At 40.4% G+C, this 26,546-nt stretch overlaps 1 protein-coding gene across 2 annotated transcripts in view; it reads right to left on the bottom strand.

The window, feature by feature from the left end:
* JMY (junction mediating and regulatory protein, p53 cofactor) overlaps positions 1-26,229 on the bottom strand; it is a 75,728-nt gene extending 49,499 nt beyond the window's left edge. The window contains exons 1-2 of one of the 2 annotated variants that reach the window (XM_021084482.2): positions 24,626-26,229; positions 5,041-5,214 (exon numbers count right to left, since the gene is read on the bottom strand). In XM_021084482.2, the coding sequence (XP_020940141.1) occupies positions 5,041-5,214; positions 24,626-25,666 (1,215 nt within the window). In that variant the 5' untranslated portion in view covers positions 25,667-26,229. The remainder of the gene's footprint in view (positions 1-5,040; positions 5,215-24,625) is intronic. The other variant, XM_021084484.2, reaches the window with a different exon arrangement.
* Positions 26,230-26,546: the final 317 nt, after the last annotated feature.

Raw genomic sequence — 26,546 nt, 5'->3', positions numbered from 1 at the left:
ACGCTCAGTGAGTTAAAGACCTGGCATTGCCATGAGCTGTGGTGTAGGTTGCAGACATGGCTTGGATTCTGCATTGCTGTGGCTGTGGCACAGGCTAGCAGCTGTAGCTCCGATTGGACCCCTAGCCTGGGAATTTCCATATGCCTCGGGTGAGGCCCTAAAAGGTGAAAAAGCCAAAACAAAACAAAACATAAAATAGCCAAGACATGGAAGAAACCTAAATGTCCATCAACAGATGAACGGATAAAGATGTGGTATGTATATACAATGGAATATTATTACTCACTCATAAAAAAGACTGAAATAATGCTGTTTGCAGATGGATAGACCTAGAGATTCTCATAATAAGTGAGGCAATTCAGAAAAAGAAAGACAGGGAGTTCTCAATGTGTCTCAGCAGTTCCAAATCCGACTGTATCCATGAGGATGTGGGTTCAATCCCTGGTCTCACTCAGTGGGTTAAGGATACAGTGTTGCTGTGAGCTGTGGTGTAGGTCACAGACCTGGCTCAGATCTGGCATTGCTGTGGCTGTGGCCAGCAGCTATAGATCTGAAGTGACCCCTAGCCTGGAAACTTCCATATGCTGCAAGTGCAGCCCTTAAAAAAAAAAAAAAAAAAAGGAAGAAGAAGAAAGAGAAAGACAAACACCATATGATATCATCTATGTGGGGAATCTAAAATATGGCACAAAAGAACTTACCTACAAAACAGAAACAGACTCACAGACACAAAAAAAGATTTGTGTTTGCCAAGGAGGGGTGGGAGTGGGAGAATGGACTGGGAGTTTAGGGTTAGTAGATGCAAACTATTACATTTAAAATGGATAAGCAATGAGATCCTATTGTATGGCATGAGGAACTACATCTGGTCTTGGGAAAGACCATGATGGAAAATGACATAAGAAAGGGAATATACATACGTGTGTGTGTGTGTGAGAATGGGCTGCTTTGCTGTACAGCAGAAATAGGCACAACATTGTAAATCAACCATACTTCAAATGAAAAAACTATTAATTTCATTTATATAGTGAGGCTATATTAAATATAAAATATACAATAAATGTATTAAGTACCGTTTTCATAAAATAGTAAATATTAAAATAAATACATTATACAGGTGAGGTACAAGGTTAACTTCTTTCCTATCATACTTTAATATCTAAGTTAATGAAATCACTGAAATTACGTTCCTTTTATTTTTATTTTATTTTTTACAGAATAAAATGCATATATTTAAACACAATTACATTCACACAGATTATTATATCATGGATCTTAAGAAACAGATTAAGTGACTCCCTCTGGAGAAGTGGAATGGAAAATATGCTGAGACAAATAGGAAATTTATTCTATGCTTTATCCCATAATTAAGTTTTTTTTTTTTTTTTTTTTTGTCTTTTTGCCATTTCTTGGGCCGCTTCCGCGGCATATGGAGGTTCCTAGGCTAGGGGTCGAATCGGAGCTGTAGCCACCGGCCTACGCCAGAGCCACAGCAATGTGGGATCCGAGCCGTGTCTGCAACCTACACCATAGCTCATGGCAATGCCGGATCGTTAACCCACTGAGCAAGGGCAGGGATCGAACCCGCAACCTCATGGTTCCTAGTCGGATTTGTTAACCACTGTGCCACGACGGGAACTCCCATAATTAAGTTCTTTTTAAACAGCCTAAAGGTCAAACTCCATAGGATGATATAGTATTCTAACCCCTGATCATTAGTCACCTCATCTCTTACAAATCCTTAGACACAAGGCATACCCAACAATTCACACCTGTGGTGTAACTAAAATAGCAGGCTTTGCAGTCAAACAACATGTATTTCAATCTCAGCCATGCACATTTATTGGCCTCCGCTGAGGGTCTTGGGTTGGTGATTCAGTAATGTGTAAATAATTTATTGTGACTAAAAGCCCAAGTATTATGCCTGTTCAGTATACCTTGTTTTTATATATCTAAAATATTCTCAGTTCCAATCTCCAATACAGACATATGTATTCATTTCCTACAGAATTCTTATTCATTCTTCAATAGTGCAGCTTAAAAATCCCTCTTTTTCCATGTATCTTCAGGCAGTAATGGTCACCTTACTTCGTGTACCTCTACATAAGCTTATAACACTGCTTGTTCATTTTTCTTTTAAAAAGTAATGAGTTATAATTTAGATACAATAAAAAGTACCTACTTTTCAGTGTAAATTTTGACAAATTATACCCATGTTAACAGATTTAGAGCATATCAATCTCCCCAAAAGATTCTGCTTCCGAAAAGTCCATTTCCTTGGCCCCTTTCCAAGCCACAACAGTTTACAACAACCCAGAATTTCTGGAATTTCATGTAAATGGAGGCACAGTTTATTCTGTGTCCAGCATCTGCTTACAAGAGACAAAATCGTTCAGCACAATTTTTTGTACGCTATTTAATTAGGGTTTAATTTACACATAATTGCATCTGTCACCTACCAAACATTCCTCATGCCCCTTTACCATCATTCCTTGACACAGCATATACTCTCCTATATGGCTTCTTTAACCCACCATGTCTTTGAGGTGTGTGTTATTTGGTTATTTTTGTGAAGAGATGTTTCCATTTCTCTTGTATAAATAATAGGAGTCAAACATGAGTTGGAAGGTATGTACAGCTGGACTTTGAAAAACATGGGTTTGAACTGCCTGAGTCCACCTAACTGCAGATTTCTTTTTTTTTTTTTTTTTTTTGTTTAACGTAATACCACAGTGCTACACAATCCACTGTTGGCTGAATTCATGAATACAGAACCATGGATTTGAAAAGCCACTTTTGGTACTTGAGCATCTGAGAATTTTGGTAGCTGTGGAGGGTTCTGGAACCATGCTCTCAGGCTGTTCAAAAGTCAACTTTGGGAGTTCCTGTCATGGCTCAGCAGTTAGTGAACCCAACTAGTACGCACGAGAACTTGGGTTCGATCCCTGGCCTCGCTCGTGGGTTAAGGATCCCTTGTTGCTGTGGCTGTGGTATAGGCCGGAAGCTGCAGCTCCAACTGCACCCCCAGCCTGGGAACCTCCATATGTCATGGGTAATGCCCTAAAAAAAAGACAAAAAGTCAACTCTATATGTTAACTTTTACAGAAATGGGCAGACAACTTTAAAATCCTGTTAGCAATGTATGAAAATTCCAGTTACTCTACATCTTTCCCTAGCCCTTGGGAGGGGCCAGAATTTTTCATTATACTCACCCTAATGAGTGTTTGATAGTACCTCATGGTGTGAGTGGATGAAAAGATACAAAAACAAGACCCATATATGTGCTGTCTACTAGAGACCCACTTCTGTTCTAGGGACACATACAAACTGAAAGTGAGCAGATGGATGAAGATACGCCACACAAATGGAAATCAAAAGAAAGCTGGAGCAGCAATACTCATATCAGACAAAATAGACTGTAAAACAAAGATAGTTACAAGAGACGAATGATCAAAGGATCAATCCAAGAAGATATAACAACTATAAATATATATGCACCCAACAAAGGATCACCTCAATACATAAGGTAACTGCTAAGAGCCATAAAAGCAATCAAAGAGGAAATAAAAAAAAACACCTTGAGACAAATGACAATGAAGACATAGCAAGCCAAAACCTATGGGATGCAGCAAAAGCCACAGTTCTAAGAGGCAATATAAGCCTACCTCAGGAAACAAGAAAAATCTCAAACAACCTAACCTTACACCTGAAGTAACTAGGGAAAGAAAAACATGCAAAAGTCAAAGTGAGTGGAAGGAAAGAATTTGTAAAGATCAGAGCAGAAATAAATGAAACAGAAATTTAAAAAAAAAATCAATGAAACTAAAAGCTGGTTCTTTGAGATTGGGATATGCACACTGAGTCATATGGAATAACTAGCCAAAAGCGACCTGTTGTACAGCACAGAGAACTCTACCCAATATTCTGTGATGATCTAAGTGGGGAAAGAATCTGCAAGAGAATGGTTATGTATACATGAATAACTCAATCATTTTGCTGTACAGCAAAAACTGTCACATTTTAAATCAACTGTACTTCAATAAAACTTTAAAAAGTGAAAAAAAAAGGTGTATCGATTATGGGAGTCTTTGTTGCTCTTTATCTTGATTCATTAGTAAAGGGGAAAAATGCACACAGACATGCTTAACCATCTCATAATTTTTAAAATATACTACTTACCTTTGCCCCAAGCATAAAGTTCTCAGAATAATTGGTAACTTCTCAGGTACACATTTCTCAATTAATGTTCTAACATAATCCATTATGCAAAAAAGATTAATATCCTAATTTAGCAATATTTCCACATGAATTGAATATAGCAATGTTGATTTAAAATCACTATAAAACCAAACCCTTAAAACATTAGCCTAGAAAAGTTTATACATACTTCATACATGAAAATTAAATGTCATCCATTTTAAAGTTCTACCATTAATTAGCCTTTTAACTTTCAGAAAAAGGTCTTCCCAAAACAAATATTCTTAAAACTCCTGCTAAAGAAGTCTAGGACTAGACAGAACCTAAAACAGTAAAAGGGAGATAGGAGTAGAGGATAAGAGAAAAAAAATACAGGAAAGGAGGAAGGATGGGGACTTCAAAAATATTTACAAACTTGTTTTCCAGGCTGTTCTTATCCTTGGATACTCAGCACAATCACCTTTTCAGATGCTTTAAAATGAAGTATTCAGGCTCTATGCAACCTAAAACTGCTTTAGAACAATAGGCCAGATTTCTACTTTTTTTTTTTCAATGGCCACACTCACGGCATACGGAAGTTCCTAGGCCAAGGACTGAATCCTAGCCACAGCTGTGACCTACACTGCATCTGCAGCAATGCTGGATCCTTTAACCCACTGCATAGGGATGGAACTTGCAACTGTGACCTGAGCCAGTGCTTTCAGATTCCTAACCCAGTACACCACAGCAGGAACTTCAGATTTCTACATTTTTAAAAATCTACTCTATTAATTAAAATGCACAGCCAGCCATATTGAGAACTATGGAACACATAGGTTACCACTGAGGCTTTTAAAAAAATACCTTAATCTGCTGTCTTCGTAGCATGGCAAGTTCTCGCATGTCTCGGAATGGCTGTAGTAAATACTGATAGAGTTCGGTTGTGGCTTCTGCAAGGCTGCTGTAGGCTTCATCTTCCATCTGATACAAGTCCAGAAGCTCTACCATGCTCTCTGTATTCTTGTGCTTATCCAAGAGCTGTGGAACAACAAAGTTTCACTACAAAGAAATCCAATTGTCAGAGCCTATAAATACTTGCCAATTCCCTATCGTCTCAGGACCTTGGAATACAGAAAAAGAGAATTAAGAGAGAAGCATTAATTGCTTTCATCATTCATCTCCACGCCTCAAGTGTCTTACTACAAGAGCACATCCATTTTTTCCTACTGTCACCATATCATTCCTGTTCCCTGAATTTTCTGGAACTCCATACTAACTTCCTAGCTTTAAACCTAAATTTCTTTCCCATTATCTGGGCGTTTTCTTCATATTTACAAAAATTTTTTTTCACTGCTTATCTACAAAGTAGGTTTTTGCCAATATTGTTTTACTGATTTCCCCAAACCTTCTTGCCCCTCCTTTTCTCTTCCAAATTTGGAACATTCCCTCAATAACTTCAACCCTGTCCTATCACTTCCTTTAAAACCTAGGTGAAAAAACAACAGACAAACAAAAACAATTCTACTCAAGAGTTTAAGACTGACTATAATGTCTACAAATTTCTTGCTTTGTGGTCCTTGGTACTCATTTGTCTATGTATGTTTACACAGATATTCATTCCTCGACAAATATGGACTGAGCATCTTAACACATATTAGGCACTGGGCATACAAAAACATGGCTTTCTTCATGGAGTTCACCACGTAGTAAATAAACAAACTAAAGATTTAAAAAAATTACAAACTAGGGAGTTCCCGTTGTGGCACAGTGGTTAACGAATCTGACTAGGAACCATGAGGTTGCAGGTTCGCTCCCTGCCCTTGCTCAGTGGGTTAATGATCCGGCATTGCCAGGAGCTGTGGGGAAGGTTGCAGACGCGGCTCGGATCCTGCGTTGCTGTGGCTCTGGCGTAGACCGGCGGCTACAGCTCCGATTGGACCCCTAGCCTGGGAACCTCCATATGCCTCACGAGTGGCCCTAGAAAAGGCAAAAAGACAAAAAAAAAAAAAAAATGAAAATAAAAAAAATTTACAAACTAGGACCTTTAATTTTTTTTTTTTAGTCTTTTTAGTGCTGCTCCTGCAGGATATGGAAGTTCCCAGGCTAGGTGTGAAATCAGAACTACAGGCTGCCTACGCCATAGCAACAGCAACAGCAGATCCTCAACCCACTGAGTGAAGTCAGAGATCGAACCCCCATCCTCATGGGATACTTGTTAGGTTCTTAACCTGATGAGCCACAACAGGAACTCCAAAACTGTGATAATGTTATGAAATTACCTTAAGTAACATGAGAGAGAATAAGATGGTGGGAAAATGGAAAACTATGACCTAGTTCAGAGCAGGTTAGAGAGAAAAGGCTATCCAAAGCAAACTTAAGCTGAAATTTTAAAAAACTTTGAATGAACCACACAGCAAGATACTATTTTACATACTTATTCTTGGTGTCCATTTACTTGGTGACACTCTCATCTTCTCAAAGGCACAAAAATCTACTACTCTTTCTCGTACCTGTAGTTTCCACTACTATCTTCTTTCCCAACTTCTTGCTTTGGGTATCATATTGTGTTCTATATATTACAGCTGATCTTTGAACGACTGTGATTTTGAGGTTAGGGTTGCCAACCCGAGCTTAGTGGAGAATCAGCTTATCACTTTATAGATTCTTCCTCCCAATCCACAGTTCTGTATACAAAAATGGAATTCAAAATGGAATTCATAAACCTACTTAAATACAGGATGAGGAAAACTATACAACTCTGATGAAAGAAATCAAAAAACCTAAATAAAATGGAGATATTCGATATATAGAATGGAAAACTCATTATCAATATGTCAACTCTTTCCAACTTGATCTATAGAATCAAGGTAATGCCATTTAAAATCTCAGCAGGTTATCTTCCAGATATCAACAAACATTCTAAAGTTTAAATAGAAAAGCAAAAGATCCACAATAGCCATTCCACAACTGAAGAACAAAGTCAGAAGACAGACACTCCATTCAATTTCATTAGGTACTATTAAGCTACAGTGTGGTATTGATAGAACAGATCAATGGAATAGAGTCCAAAAATAAATCCACACCGTCAGGTTAAGTAATCTTTTCACAAAAGAGCAAACACAATTCAACAAAGAAACCAGACTTTTCAACAAATGATGCTAGACAAATGGATATCCACATACAAGAAGGAGGGAAAGAGGAAATGAAATCTATGGAGACCTTAAATCTTTCACAAAAATTAAACTCAAAATGGATCATAGACCTAAATGTAACATGCAAAGCTTTAAAACTCAGAAAATTACACAGGAGAAAATGTAGGTAACATTGGGTTTGAGGACTTTTTAGATACAATACCAAAAGCACAAGGCTGGAAAAAATTAGGTTGGACTTCATTGAAGTGAGTAAGTTCTGATCTGCAAAAGACACTGTATCAAGGGAATGAAAAGACAAAACTGGGAGAATACCTGCAAGACAGTTCTGATAAAGCACTGTTTTACACAATATAAAAAGAATTTAAAAACTCAGTAAGAAAACAACACAATTTAGGAGTTCCCTGGTGGCTCAGTGGGTTAAGGATCCAGAATTGTCCCGGCTGTGGCTTGGGTCACTGCTATGGCTCAGGTTCAGTCCCTGGTACCACACACAGCCAAAAATAAATTATTTAATTAAAATAAATAAATAAAAGAAATAATTTTTTTTTAAAAAGAAAGAAGACAGGAGCTCCTGTTGTGGCTCAGCTGAAATGAATCCAAGGATGCAGGTTCGATTCCTGGCCTTGTTCAGTGGGTTAAGGATCCCATGTTGCCATGAGCTGTGGTGTAGGTCAAAGATGTGGCCAGATCTGGCGTTGCTGTGACGTAAATGGCGGCTACAGCTCCAATTCGACTCCTAGCATGGGAACCTCCATATGCTACAGGTGTGGCCCTAAAAAGACAAAAAAAAAAGAAAAAAGGAAAAGAAAGACGTCAACACAAATTAAAAATGGGCAAAAAGTGGCACAGGTTTGATCCCTGGCTAAGGAACTTCCACATGCTACAAGGCACGGCCAAAAAATAAATAAATAAAATTCCTTTCTTTGAATTACTTATTTAAACAGTTTATATTAATAATTAGCGCTATTCAAACTAAAATTAGGCTCCAAACCTCGATTTTTCATGGTTCAATTCCCTATTAAAACATTTTTAGCTATCCTTAAGAAAAAATTACTAGCAAAGCCAATCACAGAATGATCTTCATCTTTACAAAACAGGTACAAAGAGACAACAAAGTTAGCAGGGTCTTATCTTCAGTACATGAGCCATTTAATGAAGCTAGAGGTCAGTGGCCATTAGCCATCACTAAAAAGTCTATAAATAACAAATGTTGGAGAGAGTATGAAGAAAAGGGAACCCTCTTACAATGTTGGTGGGAATGTAAGTTGATGCAACCACTATGCAAAATAATATGAAAGTGCCTCAGAAAACTAAAAATAAAATTACTAGGGAGTTCCCACCAAGGTGCAGTGGGTTAAGAATCCAACTGCAGCATCTCTGGTTGATGCTGAGGTGTGGGTTTGATCCCTGGCCCAGCTTAATAGATTAAAAAGGATCTGGCATTGCCCCAGCTGCAGAGTAGGGCACAGTTGTGGGCTCAGGTTCAACCCCTGCCCCAGGAACTTCTATATGCCTCAATTGTGGCCATTAAAAAAAAATTATAATAGGAGTTCCCATCATGGCTCAGTGGAAAGGAATCTGACTGGCATCCATGAGGCGGCAGGTTCGATCCCTGGGCTTTCTCAGTAGGTTAAGATTCCAGTGTTGCTGTGAGCTGTGGTATAGATTCAGACACAGCTGGGATCCCATGTTGCTGTGGCTGTAGTGTAGGCTATAGCTCCGATTCGAGCCCTAGCCTGTGAAACTCCATATGCTGTAGGTGCAGCCCTAAAAAGACAAAAAGTAAATTAAAAAATTTTTAAATTATAATAAAATAAAAATAGAATTACCACATGATCCAGCATTCCACTTCTGGGCATATACCCAGAAGAAATAACAATTCAAAAAAATACATGCAGGAGTTCCCATTTTAGATCAGCAGAAACGAACCCAACAAGTATCCATGAGGATGAGGGTTCGCTCCCTGGCCTTGCTCAGTGGATTAAAGGATCTAGTGTTGCCTCAAGCTTTGGTTTAGGTTGTGGATGTGGCTCAGATTTAGCATTGCTGTGGCTGTGGCATAGGCCAGCAGCTATGGTTCTGACTCCACTCATAGCCTGGGAACCTCCATTTATCATGGGTGAAGCCAGCACTAAAAAGACAAAAAACCACAAACAATTCTTACTAAACTATAAATTTCACATGGTAATAAAACAACCTCTTGACATTTTCATGGCATAAGAAAAGGTCAATTTTAAAATGCACGTGGAAAAATAAGAGGACAAAATAGCCAAAAAAAAAAGAAAAGAAAAGAAAAAAGAAATTAATCAAGAGTAACTGGAGAGGGGCAAAGGCCTTCCAGGTAGTATGAATATTTGATATAAACATCAACTACAGTGAAGCAGTAAAGAATACAGACATATGAAAAGTACACTGCATGATAAGCATGAATCATTCAAGAAATGTTTGTAACTGTCACTTTGTTAGGGAAAAGTCAGATTGTGACTCTACTAACACAAAAACAAATTTGAGCAAGATCAACAATTTAAATGCAAACAGAGAGTTCCCTGGTGGTCTAGTGGTTAGAATTTGGCCTTTACTGCTTCAGCCTGGGTTCAATCACTGGTCTGAGAATTGAGATTCCACATAAAGCTGCACACTGTGGCCAAAAATAAATTAATAAAAAAGGAAACAGGAGTTCCCGTCGTGGCGCAGTGGTTAACGAATCCGACTAGGAACCATGAGGTTGCGGGTTCGGTCCCTGCCCTTGCTCAGTGGGTTAACGATCCAGCGTTGCCGTGAGCTGTGGTGTAGGTTGCAGACACGGCTCGGATCCCGCGTTGCTGTGGCTCTGGCGTAGGCCGGTGGCTACAGCTCTGATTCGACCCCTAGCCTGGGAACCTCCATATGCCGCGGGAGCGGCCCAAGAAATAGCAACAACAACAACAACAAAGATAAAAAGACAAAAAAAAAAAATAAAAAAGGAAACAACAAAATCATAAAGGCAGCAAAAATGAGGGTGTTTTTGTGTTTTTCTTTAAATAATCTCAACAGGAGTTCCCATAGTGGCTCAGTGGTTAACGAATCCAACTAGGAACCATGACATTGCGGGTTCGATCCCTGGCCTCCATCAGTGGGTTAATGATCTGACGTTGCCATGAGCTGTGGTGTAGGCCACAGACACGGCTCGGATCCGGCGTTGCTGTGGCTCTGGCGTAGGCTGGCAGCAAACAGCTCCGATTCAACCCTAGCCTGGGAACCTCCATATGCCGTAGGAGCAGCGTAGGAGCAGCCCTAGAAATGGCAAAAAAAAACCCAAAAAAATAAAAAAATATAAATAAATAAGTAAATAACCTAAAAATGGGGGGAGCTTTAAAAGCATAACCCCAAATCTAGAAAGTATCAAAAAGACTAATAAATTTTGACATAAAACATTTTCAGCTGGCTAGAGACATAAAAATTAAATCATGAAAATGACAAAGGGAAAAATATTTGGAACATATAGACAACCTCCAAGATCAAAAAACGAACAAAAACTAGGTAAAGAATGGAATGAATGAGTTCACAGAAATAACTCCTGAACAAATGAAGACTCATTCTTATTGCAAAATAAGTTAAACTAAAACCTTTCAGGGACAAGATCAAAAGGTTTTGAAAATACAGTCTTGTGTTAAAAAGGATAAACAAATAGCAACCTCCTCCTTTTGTTTGAAAAAGACAAGCGTAAATTGATACATCCTCTACAGAAAGCAATTTAAACAAAATGCTCATTTCTCTTTGATCCAGTAATTCCTCCTACAGAATTTTCCCCTACAGACATACATGCATATGTGGGGAAAGATGCTATTTTCAACAGCAAAAGATCAGGAAAAACCTATACATCAAAAGAAAACCATTCAATGGAGTATCATTTAGTATCACAAGACCTACAGCTTGAGAAAAAAAAAAATGTATGTACTTAGAGTATATATTATGCCACCACTTAAGTTGAGGTGTAGAATATGTATGTCCAATGTCTTTGTACATGCAACGGAATCCACACAAGAAACTTATGAGTGGCTGCCTGTGAGGAGATGAGGAGATGGGGGAGGGAGTTGGGCTTACATTCCACTTTTCAATCATAATCTATCAAATAAATACACTCTTTTTGTTGCTTTGTTTTGGAAGTTTTTTTTTGGGGGGGGGGGGCCTACATTTCCAGCAGAAGTTCCTGGGCCAGGGATCAAACCCATGCCACAGCAGTGACCTGAGCCACAGCAGTAACATCACTGGATCCTTAACCCACTGAGCCACCAGGAAACTCTAAAACAGACTTAAAAAAAGAAAAATACTCTATTTCTTCTTCACTTTCCCACAACAAAAGTATTCTGGCCTACACATCAAAAATGGAAAATTAAGTTATTCCTTTTGCCACAATATCCAAAACCACACATACAACTTCCTAAAGATGAAATATGAGAAATGTGAAAACGACACATGCTAGAGTTTCTACTGTGGCCCAGTGGGTTTGGTTGAGTAAGAAAAAAAAAGAAATGATACATGCTTCTCTTCCATTGCTCACCTACCTATTATTCAAAAGCAGCTGAATCAAGTGCTAAATAATCTATTTTAAGATACAATGGAGGGAGTTCCCACTGTGGTGCAGTGCAAACAATCCAACTAGTATCCACGAGGATACAGGTTCAATCCCTGGCCTCACTCAGTGGGTTAAAGATCTGGCGTTGCCGTGAGCTGTGGTGCAGGTTGCAGACTTGGCTCAGATCCCATGTTGCTGTGGCCTGCAGCTATAGCCATGATTTGACCCCTAGCCTGAGAACTTCCACGTGCCACGGGTGTGGCTCTAAAAAGTAACAACAACAACAAAAATATACAAGTGAAAAGGAGGATTACATGGAGTTCCTGTCATGGCTCAGTGGTTAACAAACCCAACTAGAAACTGTGAGGTTGTGGGTTCAATCCCTGGCCTCAATCAGTGGATTAAGGATCTGGTGTTGCTGTGAGCTGTGGTGTAGGTCGCAGACATGGCTCAGATCTGGCGTTGCTATGGCTCTGGTGTAGTCCGGCGGCTACAGCTCCAATTACACCCCTAGCCTGGGAACCTCCACATGCTGCAGGTGTGGCCCTAGAAAAGACAAAAAAAAAAAAAAAAAGAAAAAGAAAAGGAGGATTAAAAAAGTAATAGTAGCTGCGTGAATAATAATTTCTAATCACAGCACTCTTCTCATGTTCCAGAAAGCAGTTCCAACCAGTGGAAAGGTGCTGGGGTGTTCACCTCCACTATGGCTTACCAACAAACTACAGCATGTCAGAAATAAAACAACCAGATAAAGGAAGAATAGGACAAGAACATGGGGGAGCGGGGGTTAGTGTATAACAGTAAACAACAGTAGTCTTTACAATAAATTATAAATTATCTTTTTATAGTTTTGATAAAGGTAATATAATTCTCCCCTTGCAAGAAAATGCACAGTCACAGAAACCCTTAATCTTTTATTCTACTTAAAAATAGAACACTCTTTTCTTTTTTCTTTTTTTGCTTTTAAGGGCCGCACCCGTGGCATAAGGAAATTCCCAGGCTAGGAGTCGAACTGGAGCTATAGCTGCCGGCCTACACCACAGTCACAGCAACTTGGAATCCAAGCCGAGACTGCGACCTACACTACAGTTCATGACAACGCTGGATCCTTAACTTACTGAGCAAGGCCTGGGATCGAACCTGCATCCTCATGGATGGTAGTCGGGTTCGTTAACCACTAAGCCACAAAGGGAACTCCTGGAACACTTTGTTTGAAATAATGATTTTCTACCAAGTCCTAGGAAGTGCAAAATTGTTAAAAGAATGAGGAACAAACTCAATATGATAGCTAAGTCTCTCAATAATAAAGTTCGCCTGGAGTTCCTGTTGTGGTGCAGCAGAAACGAATCTGACTAGTAACCATGAGTTTGTGGGACCGATCCCTGGCCTTGCTCAGTGGGTTAAGGATCCAGTGTTGCGGTGAGCTGTGGTGTAGGTCACAGCCGAGGCTCAGATCCTGTGTTGCTGTGGCTGTGGCAGAGGCTGGCAGCTGTAGCTCCGATTCAATCCCTAGCCTGGTGCATATGCCCCAGGTGCAGCCCCAAAAAGCAAAATAAATAAATAAAATAAATAAATAAATATTAAAAAATAAGTTCCCTAGAGCCATTTAGAAGCAATCAAACGTGAGGATTCAACAGTAAAGACAATCCTCAGGTACTAAGCTTCTTCGAGCTCTTCTTACAGACACTAAAGTAAATGTAATGCACCAGTTTAGATACTATTATCACATGCTCATTAAATCACAATAGCTCTCCACAAATATGTGCAACCAGTTATTCATTCAAATATTAACATATTTATGTATTGTTTCCCACATGCCTTTGATCCACAAACAGAGCAGTACATTATTAAACTACTATGCACCAACTAAACTTAATACTCTTAAAGAAGCCCAAGGCATCTCACCTAACACTGCTAATTTATTAATTTGTCTTCTTTGCTATAAAGTTTCATGTTTTTCCAACATTAGATTACCTTAAAGCCAATTATAGTTTCAATCGGCAGTCTATTTTAATCTAAGTATCCAAAAATAATCTTAAAGGAAATGCATCTTAAAACTTCAAAATATGCAATTTACTAAGCATTAGGCTTTAGTCTAAACCATTCCTATAATCCATGATAAAAGAATTCAAATGTAAAATAACAGTCACAAACTGTTATAATGTATTTAATTTTCTACTTTGCTAACCAAAACTCACTCAATCCTGCAAATAAATAAACTGAATTGGCTATTTGCAGGTTATGAACTATGAAATGTAAAAGGTCCTATAAATAACACATACACAAAAAGAACAGCAACTGGAGGGGTTCTCACTGTGGCACAGTAGTTTAAGAATCCAACTGCAGTGGCTCAGGTCACTGCGGAGGTACAGGTTCAATCCCCGGCCGGGCACAGTGAGTTAAAGGATCTGGTGTTACCACCCATGTAGCACAAGCCACAACTGCAGTGTGGATTCAATCCCTGGCCAGCAAACTTACACATGCTGTGGGTATGGCCAAAAAAAAAAAGAAAAGAAAACAGTAACAACAAAACTCGTATTTGTCTCTTGGGCCTCTCAATGCATTTTAAAGGGCAGAAGGGGTCCATGAAGAGAAAAGCCAGGGCGGGGGCGGGTGGGGGCAGTTATGATGTTATCAATAGTATCAGACCTCTCTGACCTCTCTCTGACAGAAATTCCTGACAGTGGCCCGAAATGACTTTCTTCTGGAAGGGCACTTGACCTGGCCCTGGAAGGAAGAGAGGAACTTGGACAAAAATGTGACAACACTGGGGGTGGGGTGTGGTCCTATATAATGGAGCATGGTGTATGGCGAGTTCAGTGAATAATGGGTAAAAGAGCTTGGCTAGAAAAATGAAACGTTCTTGTAGAGAGGATAGAGAGATAAGACTGGCAGGCTAACCAAAATGTGGACCACTCTGAATATGAGGAATCTGGGCTCTATCTGCAGGACAACAGTAAGCAAAGGAAAAGTTCAACTTGGCTGTGTGTATGTCAGAGCTGGAGAGGTGAGTATGAAGATGTGCAAAGTGATTCTTTAATACAGTTTGGGAGCGAAGTATATAAAGGTTACACTGTAAGGAAGACACTGAAGGAAGGCACTAAAATCAGTCCAGGGATAAAACAGTGGGACGTTAAAGTGGGTATAGGAAACAACATGAGAAAGCAGTAACTAATGTGTGAATGATTTCATACTCTTCGGTTTTAAAACTCCTATTTAATATTTCTCAATCAGTATGCATTTAGAAATCACTACGTACACATAATACAGTGATGCAGGTATAAATACTATGCCACTTTACAGAAAAAGAACCAAAGGTTCAGGCTCAGTCACTTGTCTAAAGTTAGGTAGCTGGTGAAAGGTAGAAGTAAGGTGCGACTCCTCCACAGTTTAACTCAAGCTCTTACCCACTGCCCTATATGCCTATTCAACCAGCCTATCTTTCCCTTAAAGAAATAATACCAATCTTTCGAGTCTAAAAAAGACTGAAAGTATGATGAAAGATATATATACACTCGGCCATTTAAAAGAAAATGAAATTTTGACATTTGCAACAATATGGATGGACCAGGAGGGTATTATGCTTAGTGAAACAACTCAAGAGAAAGACAAACCTGTATGATATCACTTATGTGGAGTCTAAAAAACAAATGAATGACTATAACAAAAAAAAAAAAAAAAGGGGGAAACAGAGGACAAACTGAGTGGGTCCTAGAGGGGAGAAAAGAGGGATGGGCAAATAAAGGGAGTTAAAAGGTGCAAACTACTATGGCAGTTCCCGTCGTGGCTCAGTGGTTAACAAATCCAAGAACCATGAGGTTGTGGGTTCGATCTCTGGCCTTGCTCAGTGGGTTAAGGATCCGGCGTTGCTGTGAGCTGTGGTGTAGGTCACAGACAGGGCTCGGATCCCACGTTGCTGTGGCTGTGGTGTAGGCCGGCGGCTACAGCTCTGATTAGACCCCTAGCCTGGGAACCTCCATATGCCACGGGCGCAGCCCTAGAAAAGGCAAAAAGACAAAAAAAAAAAAAAAGGGTACAAACTACCAAGTATAAAATAAATAAGCTATAAGGATATACGGTACAGCACAGGGAATACAGCCAATATCTTAAAGTAACCTTAAATGGAGTATAATCTATAAAAAATTTGAATCACTATGTTGTATACCTGAAACTAATACTGAAAATCAACCATACCTCAAAAAAATTAGTAAGTATTTTTTTCAAGTTTTAGGTCTCTTAAAACTTGATGTACAGAGTAAAACCTGCCCAAGAGCCAACTCCAAGCCCCTCCAGGGAGCTAGAGACCTTCAAACCCCCTTGTTTACAAAAGTAAGCATCCTGACAGACTTCACTGTGAGCTGGCACATAACTCTTTCACTAAAATAATGAATATTTTTCAAGTTGAAATATTGCTAAAGTTAATTCTCATCCCTTTCTTAATCCTCCATTTCTTCACCCCTATTTGGTCATAACCTTTTCATTTAGCAACCCCAATACCCAAATTCATATCACCCAATATAAAAGGCTCAGGATTTCCAACTAGATATAAATCAAGAGAGTTAACATCCTGCCCTCCTCCACTGCCTAGCCAGGAAAATAAGATAATTGTTTAGTACAGTTATGAGTGGAAAGGAGGTACAATATTAACTATTCAAAGGTATGTACTAAGTGTTTGAAATGGGATAAATAATGGGAGAAAGGTAGATTTCAGATCTTACCTTGGAACATACCAAATTTCCTTTATCTATGAAGGGGGGTGTAAAGTAATAGGAAATGTTTTGGGGAGAAAACAAATTTTCTTCAAATACATCTGTGAAATCTTAGGAAAAATTATCACACTGTCTAAAGCAACTCACCCTTAGCAAGCTCAATATAGAATAGAATGTATAAACATCAGTGCAGTATTTATTCTTCCTATGCTTACAGAAAAATTATTTTTAAAGAGTCTATATAAGAAAGACATGAATTCTGTCTCTCAGTTTTATGTTTCATACACGCACAAATTTAATTCAACTCTTTTGGGATTACAATGTTCTCCAATGACAGACAACACTGTTGATTACAGTATACGTATATAATGCAGGTTTTCCAAAAACAATCATCAGCTAAACAGTCAATGCCTTCATCCCATCGAGAGATGAGACAATTGACCATGTATTTCAATTTGACAGAGGCAAAGTTTATCAGTTAGCCTCACTCCCTTTCTACAGGGATGAAAATAGTCCAATGGTTAAAAAAACTAGCTGAAATCAGGCATGGATATGAATCTAGTTCTCTTTTATAGATTTGTTATCTTAGGCAAATTGATCTATTCACTTTGAATTTGTTTCCTCTCTGTAAAATCCTTACTTCTTATGTTGATATGAGAATTAATACTGTAAGAGTTAGAGCATTTATCAAGTATTTACTGAGTAAAGGGCACTGTTCTAAGTACTTTACATAAAACCTACTTTTAAATCACTCCAAGGCAGCAAGATTACTCTCTTCACTTCACAGATGAGGAAGCTAAGGCACTGAGAATTAGGTGGGCCCAAATTCATAATGCTATTAAGTGGAGGGGCCAGGACTCAAATTCACTTGAACCCTACCTCTTAACTCCTAACTACATACTAACTGAGTAAAATATATTTCAAGACAACCCCACAGTGCTTGATTCATAGGAAGCATTCACTGAGAGTTAGCTATTGTGATCATTAAGAACTAGAGCCTCACACAAGGCTCCATTCACTAATCAGTCACTCCAGTTACGACCTACCTCCTTAGAGTCAGTAAAGAGGACTAAGGCTCACCTAGGTGGGAAGGGGAAGGAGAAGAAAGGCTTTCAGAAATAATTTTAGTAATTTAACATTTAGTTTTCTAAGTGTAACTTCAGCAAGTTATCAAAAACGTGACTGGAAAGCATATTTAACAATAAACTCCAGAGGGGAAAAAAAAGCGAGTGCACGAAAGCACACCTCCCCCACCCCAAGCAGAGGTAATAAAGTGAGGACAAGAAAACAAATACAAACAACAGGCGGAAACACCACTCCTGCCCATTTCAATGCCCTTTCTTTCACGCTGTCAAATACCCAAAAATTAATTAGAGCTTTTTCAAAGCCTAAAGAAACTCTAGCAACATTACAAGTGCTGTGTCTTGGACAGTCACCTTGCTGCAGAGAAAGTGACACCTGGATACAAGCACACAAAACAAGCGGCTCAGGTCCCAACCCTTGCTACTCTGTAACTGTAAACTACCATGGATCCTTAGAGAAAAAGAGCGCTATAATCTCATTTTACAAACATGAAATTAAGGCCCAAGGAGGTTAAGTGACAGTATAAGGCCAACCAACTAGGATCAGAATTAGGACAAAAACACAGAGATTTTCCTGAGCTATGTGCAATAAATTTTCCTTCCAGTAAGACAGGGTAATGAGACATTTCTTTAAAAGTACCCTGCCTCAACTAATTAACAGCAGGATGACTTGGTGTCCAATTTTAATTAAGAATTTTTTTCTGTGCTTGTTTCAGCAGCACATATATTAAAACTGGAAAAAAAAAAAAAAAACAAAACAGAGTATTAGCAAGGCCGCTGCACAAAAACGGCAAATTCACAAAGTGTCCCATGTCTTTTAAAAATTTTTTCAAGTAATCACTATTCTTGTTTATCACCATATTCTCCCTGGGCCTTTACTACTTGAATGCACTAATATTTGCTAAACAAACTAAGCCCCACACCATCACCCTCAAACCTTAGAAGTTAAAATAAAACCCCAAATCATTAAAGGAATTCCATTCATTTATCCTGAAGACTACTCTCTATAAAATGTCTAGCCCACAAAACCTATTTTAATTTCATAGCCTACTATACGAAACCTTCACTATCATCTGGAAAGTCTACTATATGTAATTGTAACTGTATAAAATTTAAAATTCAGGGACAAGAATAAAGGCAATTCCCCACTCTTGAGAAAAAAACTCAAAAAATGTCTAGCCTTTCACTGAATGAATCCTTCTCTGCCCCATGCAGTTTTAATAATTTAGATACTGTGTTAAAGCTACTTGGTAGTAACAGCCCCTACAAGAAGCTTGAAAAGCCCAATGAAATTTACCACCTCTACCAAAAAACACAGAAGCACCAAGAACTGTTGTTGAGTTTCAGTGCCTACCCTACATCTCTTATGCTTATAATTTATTATTATTTTTTTCTATAGCAATTAAGGAAACTGGGCAAATTCAGAGGAGGCAGATCCTGTTCTATTAATGAGTAAAAAGAGCCATGTGAAATTTCCCATTACAAAAAAATAAGCACACATACATCTAACCATCAATGGAAGGCCACCTTGTGCTTTCAAGTCCCAATTCTAACAATATTCTATGGTCAATAAAAAGCCAAATAGAGAGGCAATGGAAAACAGTGAGGCATGTTACATGTGAAGATTCTGGGAATGAAGACTGCTAATTCAACAACAACTGTTATGTCTCACTAACCAAACCTCCCACTCACCTTTTCCCTTGAACACACACACACACACACACACACACACACATACACACACACACCCCCTTGTACTCACATTACTAAAAGCATTTGTCCAAGTTGGCCTTGTTTTAGCAAGGAGAAAACATGTCTGTTGAAATATCTGGTGGGCCAGGCATCACGTGATATTAAATGGCAAGCAGAGAAACCAGCACATCAATTATTCATCAAAAACGCTGCCATTCTGCCACCAGCGTCTGTATTTCTGTTTTACAGAAACACTAACCCAGAAGCGTATCTTCAACTTTTCTTCTACACTTTTTTTTTCCAGTGATATGAAAAATGGCCAAGATTTATTGGGGCATAGGATTGAAGAAAATGATTATTATCTAAGTCATTATTTTAACAACTTCCAGTTTTCAAATCTTTCATAACTTTCAAAAATCCCACAAAATTCACTTAGCTTCATTATCCTTAACAGTTTTACAGTGAAAGAGCAGTCTGCGTTATGTTTATGGAAATATTCAGGAAGAAGAGCTCTTTCCAATGCACCTAAGTATATTAGGTCCTTCTCAAAGCTGCTTCTACTATTGGTACCTAATCATGAGTCATGGCTTCCTGGCCCAAAGCTCAGCATTCTAGAGCTCCTAAAAGATTGTCATTTCTCTAATGTATGTATAGGTCTTCCTCAAAGTCTCAACTTCTGCTTCAGCAAAACATGTATAAAACCCCACTTGTCTCAAAAGATCGTGTGGAGGATGAAAGGCAACAGGTAATGTGAACTGCCCAATACTTAAGAGTAACAATAAATATTTACATCCCCTTGAAACATTTCCTTGGGAGCCTCCCTTATAAATGCCAAACACTTTGTTAGGGACTTTTTCTTAATGTCTTACTTAAATCTTCAGAAATCCTTTAAGTATCTTCCCCATTTCTCTGTTTTAAAGAGGTTAAATCACTAAACAGGTCACACAAGTGATGAGTCCTAATTCAAACCCAGGTCTTTCTGACTTCAGACACTAGGTAGGCTCTGTCTACTGTGTGACTTACATGGCTACTTTTGAAAACACAAGCTTCTCTCAGTGTTTTCAACTGCATGGAAGTTAGAATTGAGCATTATTTTATAAACAGAGTAAATTCCAAAGTGAACACTGATTTTTACATTTTAATTAAGGCTACCATCATAGTTAAGGTTTACTGTCTAAAGGATCACAATCGTTTCAATGGCTGTCCTTATACTGAAACCATCGTTTACAAAATCTAGGTCATCAAAGGTAAGCCACATTATGGGCCACCCATGCACACACACTATAATATGATCCACAGCTGACCAACAAACAAGGCTACTGCTGAAACTATTCCAAGAGGGGCGGGGGGAACTGGCGCACCTGATTCATTCATGGATTGAGCCCTTGTTATATAAATAGCGCTACTTACAGTAAACCTTTGTAAAGATCCAAGACAAGCCTAACATGTAATAAATTTCACAGTTCTTTGTACTCAAGATTATGGCTCAATGTAGTATATAATCTACAATTCTTAAGTCAACTGAAAATAATTTCTCATTAGTACTGTGTAAATTGTAGTACCTCACAAACTTGTCAACTGACCAAATTTGTGAACCATTAACAAAATTTCTGGCAGAAAACTTAAGGTTTAATTATTCAATACTCCACAGGACAGATATGAATACTTCTTATAACTCCATATTAAGTCATAAGCGTATTCCCAAAATTAAATTCCAATAGAGGCTGTATCATCCCAAGTTTACAAAGCAAATAATTTGTAATTGTAGTTTTAAGGCTCTTTTTGAAGAACACCCTAAGTCCTTCTCTTCAAAACTGCAAATAAGCCTATGCATATAAAACTATGCATGCTACTTAAAATACTCCATTAAAGTTCACCTATAGCTCCCTTCAATTTATAGGAAATTTCACCAGCCCCAGATAAGGACTCCTAATTTAGGAAGTTATGTTTTTACAGTTTAAGAGATTTTTCTCCTACTTTTAAAACAGCATGGTGGTTTTAGTAATTTACATTTATCAATTTACAAAATTTTATTTTGGAGTTCCTGGCCAGGGATCGGATCCAAGCCTCAGCTGCAGCAATGCTGGATCCTTTAACCAACTGTGATCAGCTGGGAATTGAACGTGCAGCCTGGTGCTGCAGAGACTCGGACAATTCATGATGCCGATCCAGCTTCATCACAACGGGAACTCCCAAAATGTTACTTATAACTTTACATTAAAATGATACTTCTTTCGAATCTTTTAAATTCCTGTGATACTGAAAAAAAAAAAAAAGAAAGAAAAAAAAGATGTCCTTTCTCTACTAATATTAGGAGTGCTAACAAGATGTATGGCCCTGAACTAGAGGTGGCCAAGAAGAGAATCCCAAGATACTGTTAAGGCCAGTGACCTTGAAAGTTTATAATCTAGTTGTACAGTCTTTTCTAGATAAAACAAAACAACAAAAACAAAAACAAACCCTTTTTCAACAATTGAGTGATCATTTTGAACACAAGTAGGTGTAGCATTCAAATTGAAACCTGGATTTTTTTTTTTTTTTTTTTTTTTGATGGGAAGAACCAGAAAATGGATTCGGAGAAACTTAAAAAACATGATCAAAGGACTAAATTTTCTGATCAACATATACCTAATGTTTGATTTTCCAGATATACCTAGCTTTAAAATCTACAATTCCACAAGTCAAATTGAGAACTGGGAATTTAAAAAAACAACAACACTTACTAACTCAACAGAATTGATAATACAAAAATAATAAAACTTCTGCACAGATTTTACCTAAAAAAAATGTTACTGCAAACTATGAAGATAGAAAAAAAAAAAAAGTAAGCAGATGGGGAAGAAAAAAAAACATACAGTAGGTGTGCTATATACTCCCACTGTCGCATCCACAGCAGACATCACTAATCGATCATGTATTCCTTCCCCCGCCCCCATAATTTCTTTCAAAATAATCTGCCAGTAGAAATCAGGGTGGGCCTTATAATAACTGAACCTATTTGTTACTTTTGATAACTATTTCTCTCTTTTTTTAAATTTTTTTAATTTTATTTTTTTGTCTTTTTAGAGTCAAACCGAGGCAGATGGAGTCTCCCAGGCTAAGGGTTGAATCAGAGCTATAGCTGCTGGCCTACACCACAGCCACAGCCACTCGAGATCCAAGCTGCATCTGTGACCTACAACACAGCTCAAGGCAACGCCGGATCCTTAAGCCGCTGAGCAAGGCCAGGGATCGAACCTGTGTTCTCATGGATACTAGTCAGATTCATTTCCCCTGAGCCACAATGGGAACTCCCTATTTTTCAAATACTATTCAAGTCAGCTAAATGAAGCACCAAAAACTTACGCATTTAATTTGAGTTGTTTCCCAAAATACTCTTTTAAATTTTTCTGTTAAAGAGAATAAAACATTATGATCAACACAACCTTAATTAGGAAAAGCACTCTTTAAAAAATGTACATGAGTTCTAGAAAACTGCAACTATGTTTTTCAGCAGGCCTTGCTTTTGACCCAATTTGCATTAAAAAAGTACAAAATTATTTTTTCTGAGTATCGATAAAATTAAAACCAGACATATCTAGATCATTTAGTGATTTTTTTAAATAAAGGGAAAATGTAAAAGGATAATATATACATCTATAAAATGAATAAGGCAAAAAAGCACAAACTTTCTCCTTGCACTTTAAAAGATTACAGGTTACTATTAACAAAACTCTAAGGAAAAAAAAAAAAAACTGTAAAGAGAATGACCATTTAAGACTTGTCACTTCCATATCTGGTCACTTATGATGGAGTACGATAATCTAAGAAAAAAATGTATACATGTATGTGTAACTGGGTCACTTTGCTGTACAGTAGAAAATTGACAGAACACTGTAAACCAGCTATAATGGAAAAAATAAAAATCATTATTAGAACAAAAGACTTGTCACTTCCTTTCACAAAGTGTTTAAGGTAGAACAGACTCCAGAAGTGAGATGATAAAAAGGGAAATAAATGGATCCCTGGAACTCGAGGATCACATTATGATGGGTGATGTTTAACATAAAGTAAACCAATAAGGAAAGAAAACCTGGACTCAGTAAATCGTAGGAGAGCACTGGGGGTTAAGTGTAAAAGTTATATCCTAAATCCTGAAATCGCCAAAAGAAAAATATGTAATATTCTACGAAGATACAGAAAGGCTCCAGCTTCATAGTATTAATAGTAGGATTCAAGTCATATAAATATAGGCAAGGTTGTCCGATGACAACACAATGTCAGGAATACAAACACCATAAAAGGCATTTCCCCACCCTAACTCAATTGGTACTCATACTAAAATTGCTTTGATCGCTTGAACCTGTTGAGTATCCTGTTAGGGTAACTTAAAAATTTAAGCTGCTCTTTTGGCAGAACCTGTTATGTCAGCATTACCTCAAATTATACATATCTTACACATCGTAGAGCTCTCTATGTATAACCATTCAGACCTTTTCCCATTGTTTCCTATAATTTTAAGGATTCGTTTGAAAAAGCATTTGCACTACTTTCAGTCCTTAAGTCCAAAAGTATAATAAACATCCCTGAGCAGGGCCTTTTTCTTCCTAAAACAGGAGTGAAACATGAGCCCTTCTTAAAGACTTGACATATTCCTAGCGTGTGTATAAATCCTTTGAACCACTTGCATCCAATTGTCAGTAGGAACTTTTTCATTTGGACAGGCCACTCATCTGGAGGAAAAAATTTTAATCTGCCTAAGTTGCCAAATTACACATGGAGAAAAAAAAAAAAAAAAAAAAAACCTAATTTTGCTCCGTAAGACAAACCAATTCGAATAAATGAACCTGACACCCGGAAAGTAAGGTAATTATTTCTGGAACGAGCTTTAGGGGCAAAGCTCATACACGCTCATTTAGCTTGTATTTTTTGGGATACCTTCCTGCTGAGTGGCCTTAATCTTATTACCAGTACCTAGCAGTTAAAAAACAAACAAACAAACAAAAAAAACCACTTTATTACATAGAACCTATCAAGTAAGTGGCAAGTGGAAAAGTAAAGACTTACCAAAGTTCCTACAGAGGGCAAATTAAGGAAAGCCACGGTTTTCCTCCCACTGAAAGGAACGAAGGGGGAGATAAGTCCGGAAGAAGCCACTGTCTTCCTTTTCCCTTGTCTAGAAAAACAAGTGTCCCAACTGCGCACAACCCCAGACGGAGGCTCCAGACTTTAGCCGTGAGCAACTAAAAGCGGTAAGTGGAACCCACACTAGATCCTTACCTCCTGGATGCGCTTCCGGGCCCGCTGAAGCACTTCTTCGTAGCCCTTCTGCCGCAGCTCGCTAAGGCTTTCGTAATACTCCTCCGGGTCGTCCGTTTCGGTGAAGAGTACCTGGGAGAGGATCTTCCAGCCGCAGGTGTCCAGGCCGTGGCCCAGGTAGACCTGGAGCTGGTAACACAGCGTGTCGATCTCCTGCTCGGTCATCTCTGGGGCGCCCCCGAACAGCACCGTCCACATGCCTGAGGGCTCCTCGGGGAACACCGGCAGGCAGGGCTCCAGCTGCGAGTTCACAGAGCACAGCTGCTGGTGCACCGCGCGCAGATCCTGGAAGGAGAAGAGCCCGGCCCAGCTGCACTCCTCGGCCGGGGACTCCAGCTCGGGGGCGGGCGGCGGCTGCTCCGCATCCGAGAGCGCCAACGACGCCGGGTCCGCCTCGTCCTCTCTCACCATTTCCAGCACCTCGATCTCCTCGGTGACCGTCCCGCAGGCGCTCACTACGCGCACCGACGACGCCTGGGCCTCCGTGGGCGCCGGCGGGGCTGCCGCACCGGGGACCGCCGACACATCTCTGCGTTCAGATGCCCTCCGGACCGGGCTGGACTTGGTCCGCACTGGGCTCCGGAGAGAGCTCTCCGCCCCTCGGCCGGCCGAATTCCGCAGCAGCGGGTCCCCCCGAAGGCTGCACGCGCTCCGCGGAGGGCCGCCCTCCGCCCATGCCGGACGCCTCCGAGGCCCGGGACTCCTGCCCAGAGTCGTGGAAGCAATGGCCTCGGGCCGACCCCTGCCCACCGGGCTGCCCGGCCCGCGGGTCCCGTCGGACGCGGGTACGCCGGGCTCGGCGCCCCCTCGCGCCCCCGCCTGCTCGCGGGTGCCGCTCCTTTGCCTCTGGGCCGTCCGGTTGTGGCAGGTTATGGCAAACTTGCCCTCAATCTCGTTCCAGGCTACGATGAAGACGAACTTGTGCTTCTCGCGCTCGTCGAACACATGGGGCCGCACGGCCACCCAGTCCGACTCGAGCGTCTCCTCCAGCGCGAACGACATGGTGGCTCCGGCGCCAGGCCGCGGGGAAGACGCCGGCGGCCCTGTCCGCCCGAGGAGTCACCGGCTGGCTCCGCCGCGCCCCCCGTTCACCCTCGCCGGGCGCCTTCAGCCATCTTAGCGCGCCGGCCGGCTTTCCGCACTCGCTCGCTCGCCTCTCCGCACTCGCACCCGCCGCGTTCCTTTGTCGCGCGGCTCGCGGGAAAGACAATACGCGTCCCAGGAGCAGGTAGTTCACATGGTCACGTGCGGCGGGATCTGTTTACAAGCCCCGTTCTGCGGCCGCTCCCCGCGCCCGCCCTGGCCGCCCCCCGAGCGAGGCCGCGGTGCTGCGTCTCAGGCGCTCCGGAGGTGAGGCGAGGGTTCCGCGGGGCCGGACAGGCAGGAAGGTGGTAGGGGCCCGCGGCTTCTACCTCTCCGCCGCTCACTCGGGCCGACCTCCCCGCCCCCCCGCCTCTTCTTGCCGACCGCCTGGAGCCGGCCTGATGGAGGGACGGGTCTCCTAAACTCTGCGCCTCAGAATCGCCACAATGTTGCTATTCGGCTGCTGACGTCGGCGGCTCCACGAGGGACGTAAACACGGGCACGTGCCGCACGCTGGTGACGCGGCGGCGGCGCGCACACCCCGCTCGCGCCCGTCGGCTCCGCCCCTCGGCGTCCCCGCCCCGGTCCGCTGGCGGCCGCGCGCCGGCTCTTTTCTTCCCGCTCAGCACCTCCCTTCGAGAGCTGGAGGCGGGGAACTGCAGGCATTGAGAGTTGCAGGTGTGCCCTTCGGGACAGGTGGTCTCCGAACCCAGTTAAAGAGGAACAAAGACGGAGGAACTGAGATTTTTTAAACTCCAGCCATTCAAAGGGACCCTCAAGTGTAAATTTTCCTCCATTC

The sequence above is a fragment of the Sus scrofa genome, chromosome 2 (genome assembly GCF_054392235.1).
Source record: "Sus scrofa isolate SSC_HxYL_T2T_F1_AM1 chromosome 2, Sscrofa_HxYL_maternal_Yorkshire_Landrace_v2.0, whole genome shotgun sequence".
Taxonomy (NCBI): domain Eukaryota; kingdom Metazoa; phylum Chordata; class Mammalia; order Artiodactyla; family Suidae; genus Sus; species Sus scrofa.
This window is presented reverse-complemented; position numbering and strand designations above follow the sequence as displayed.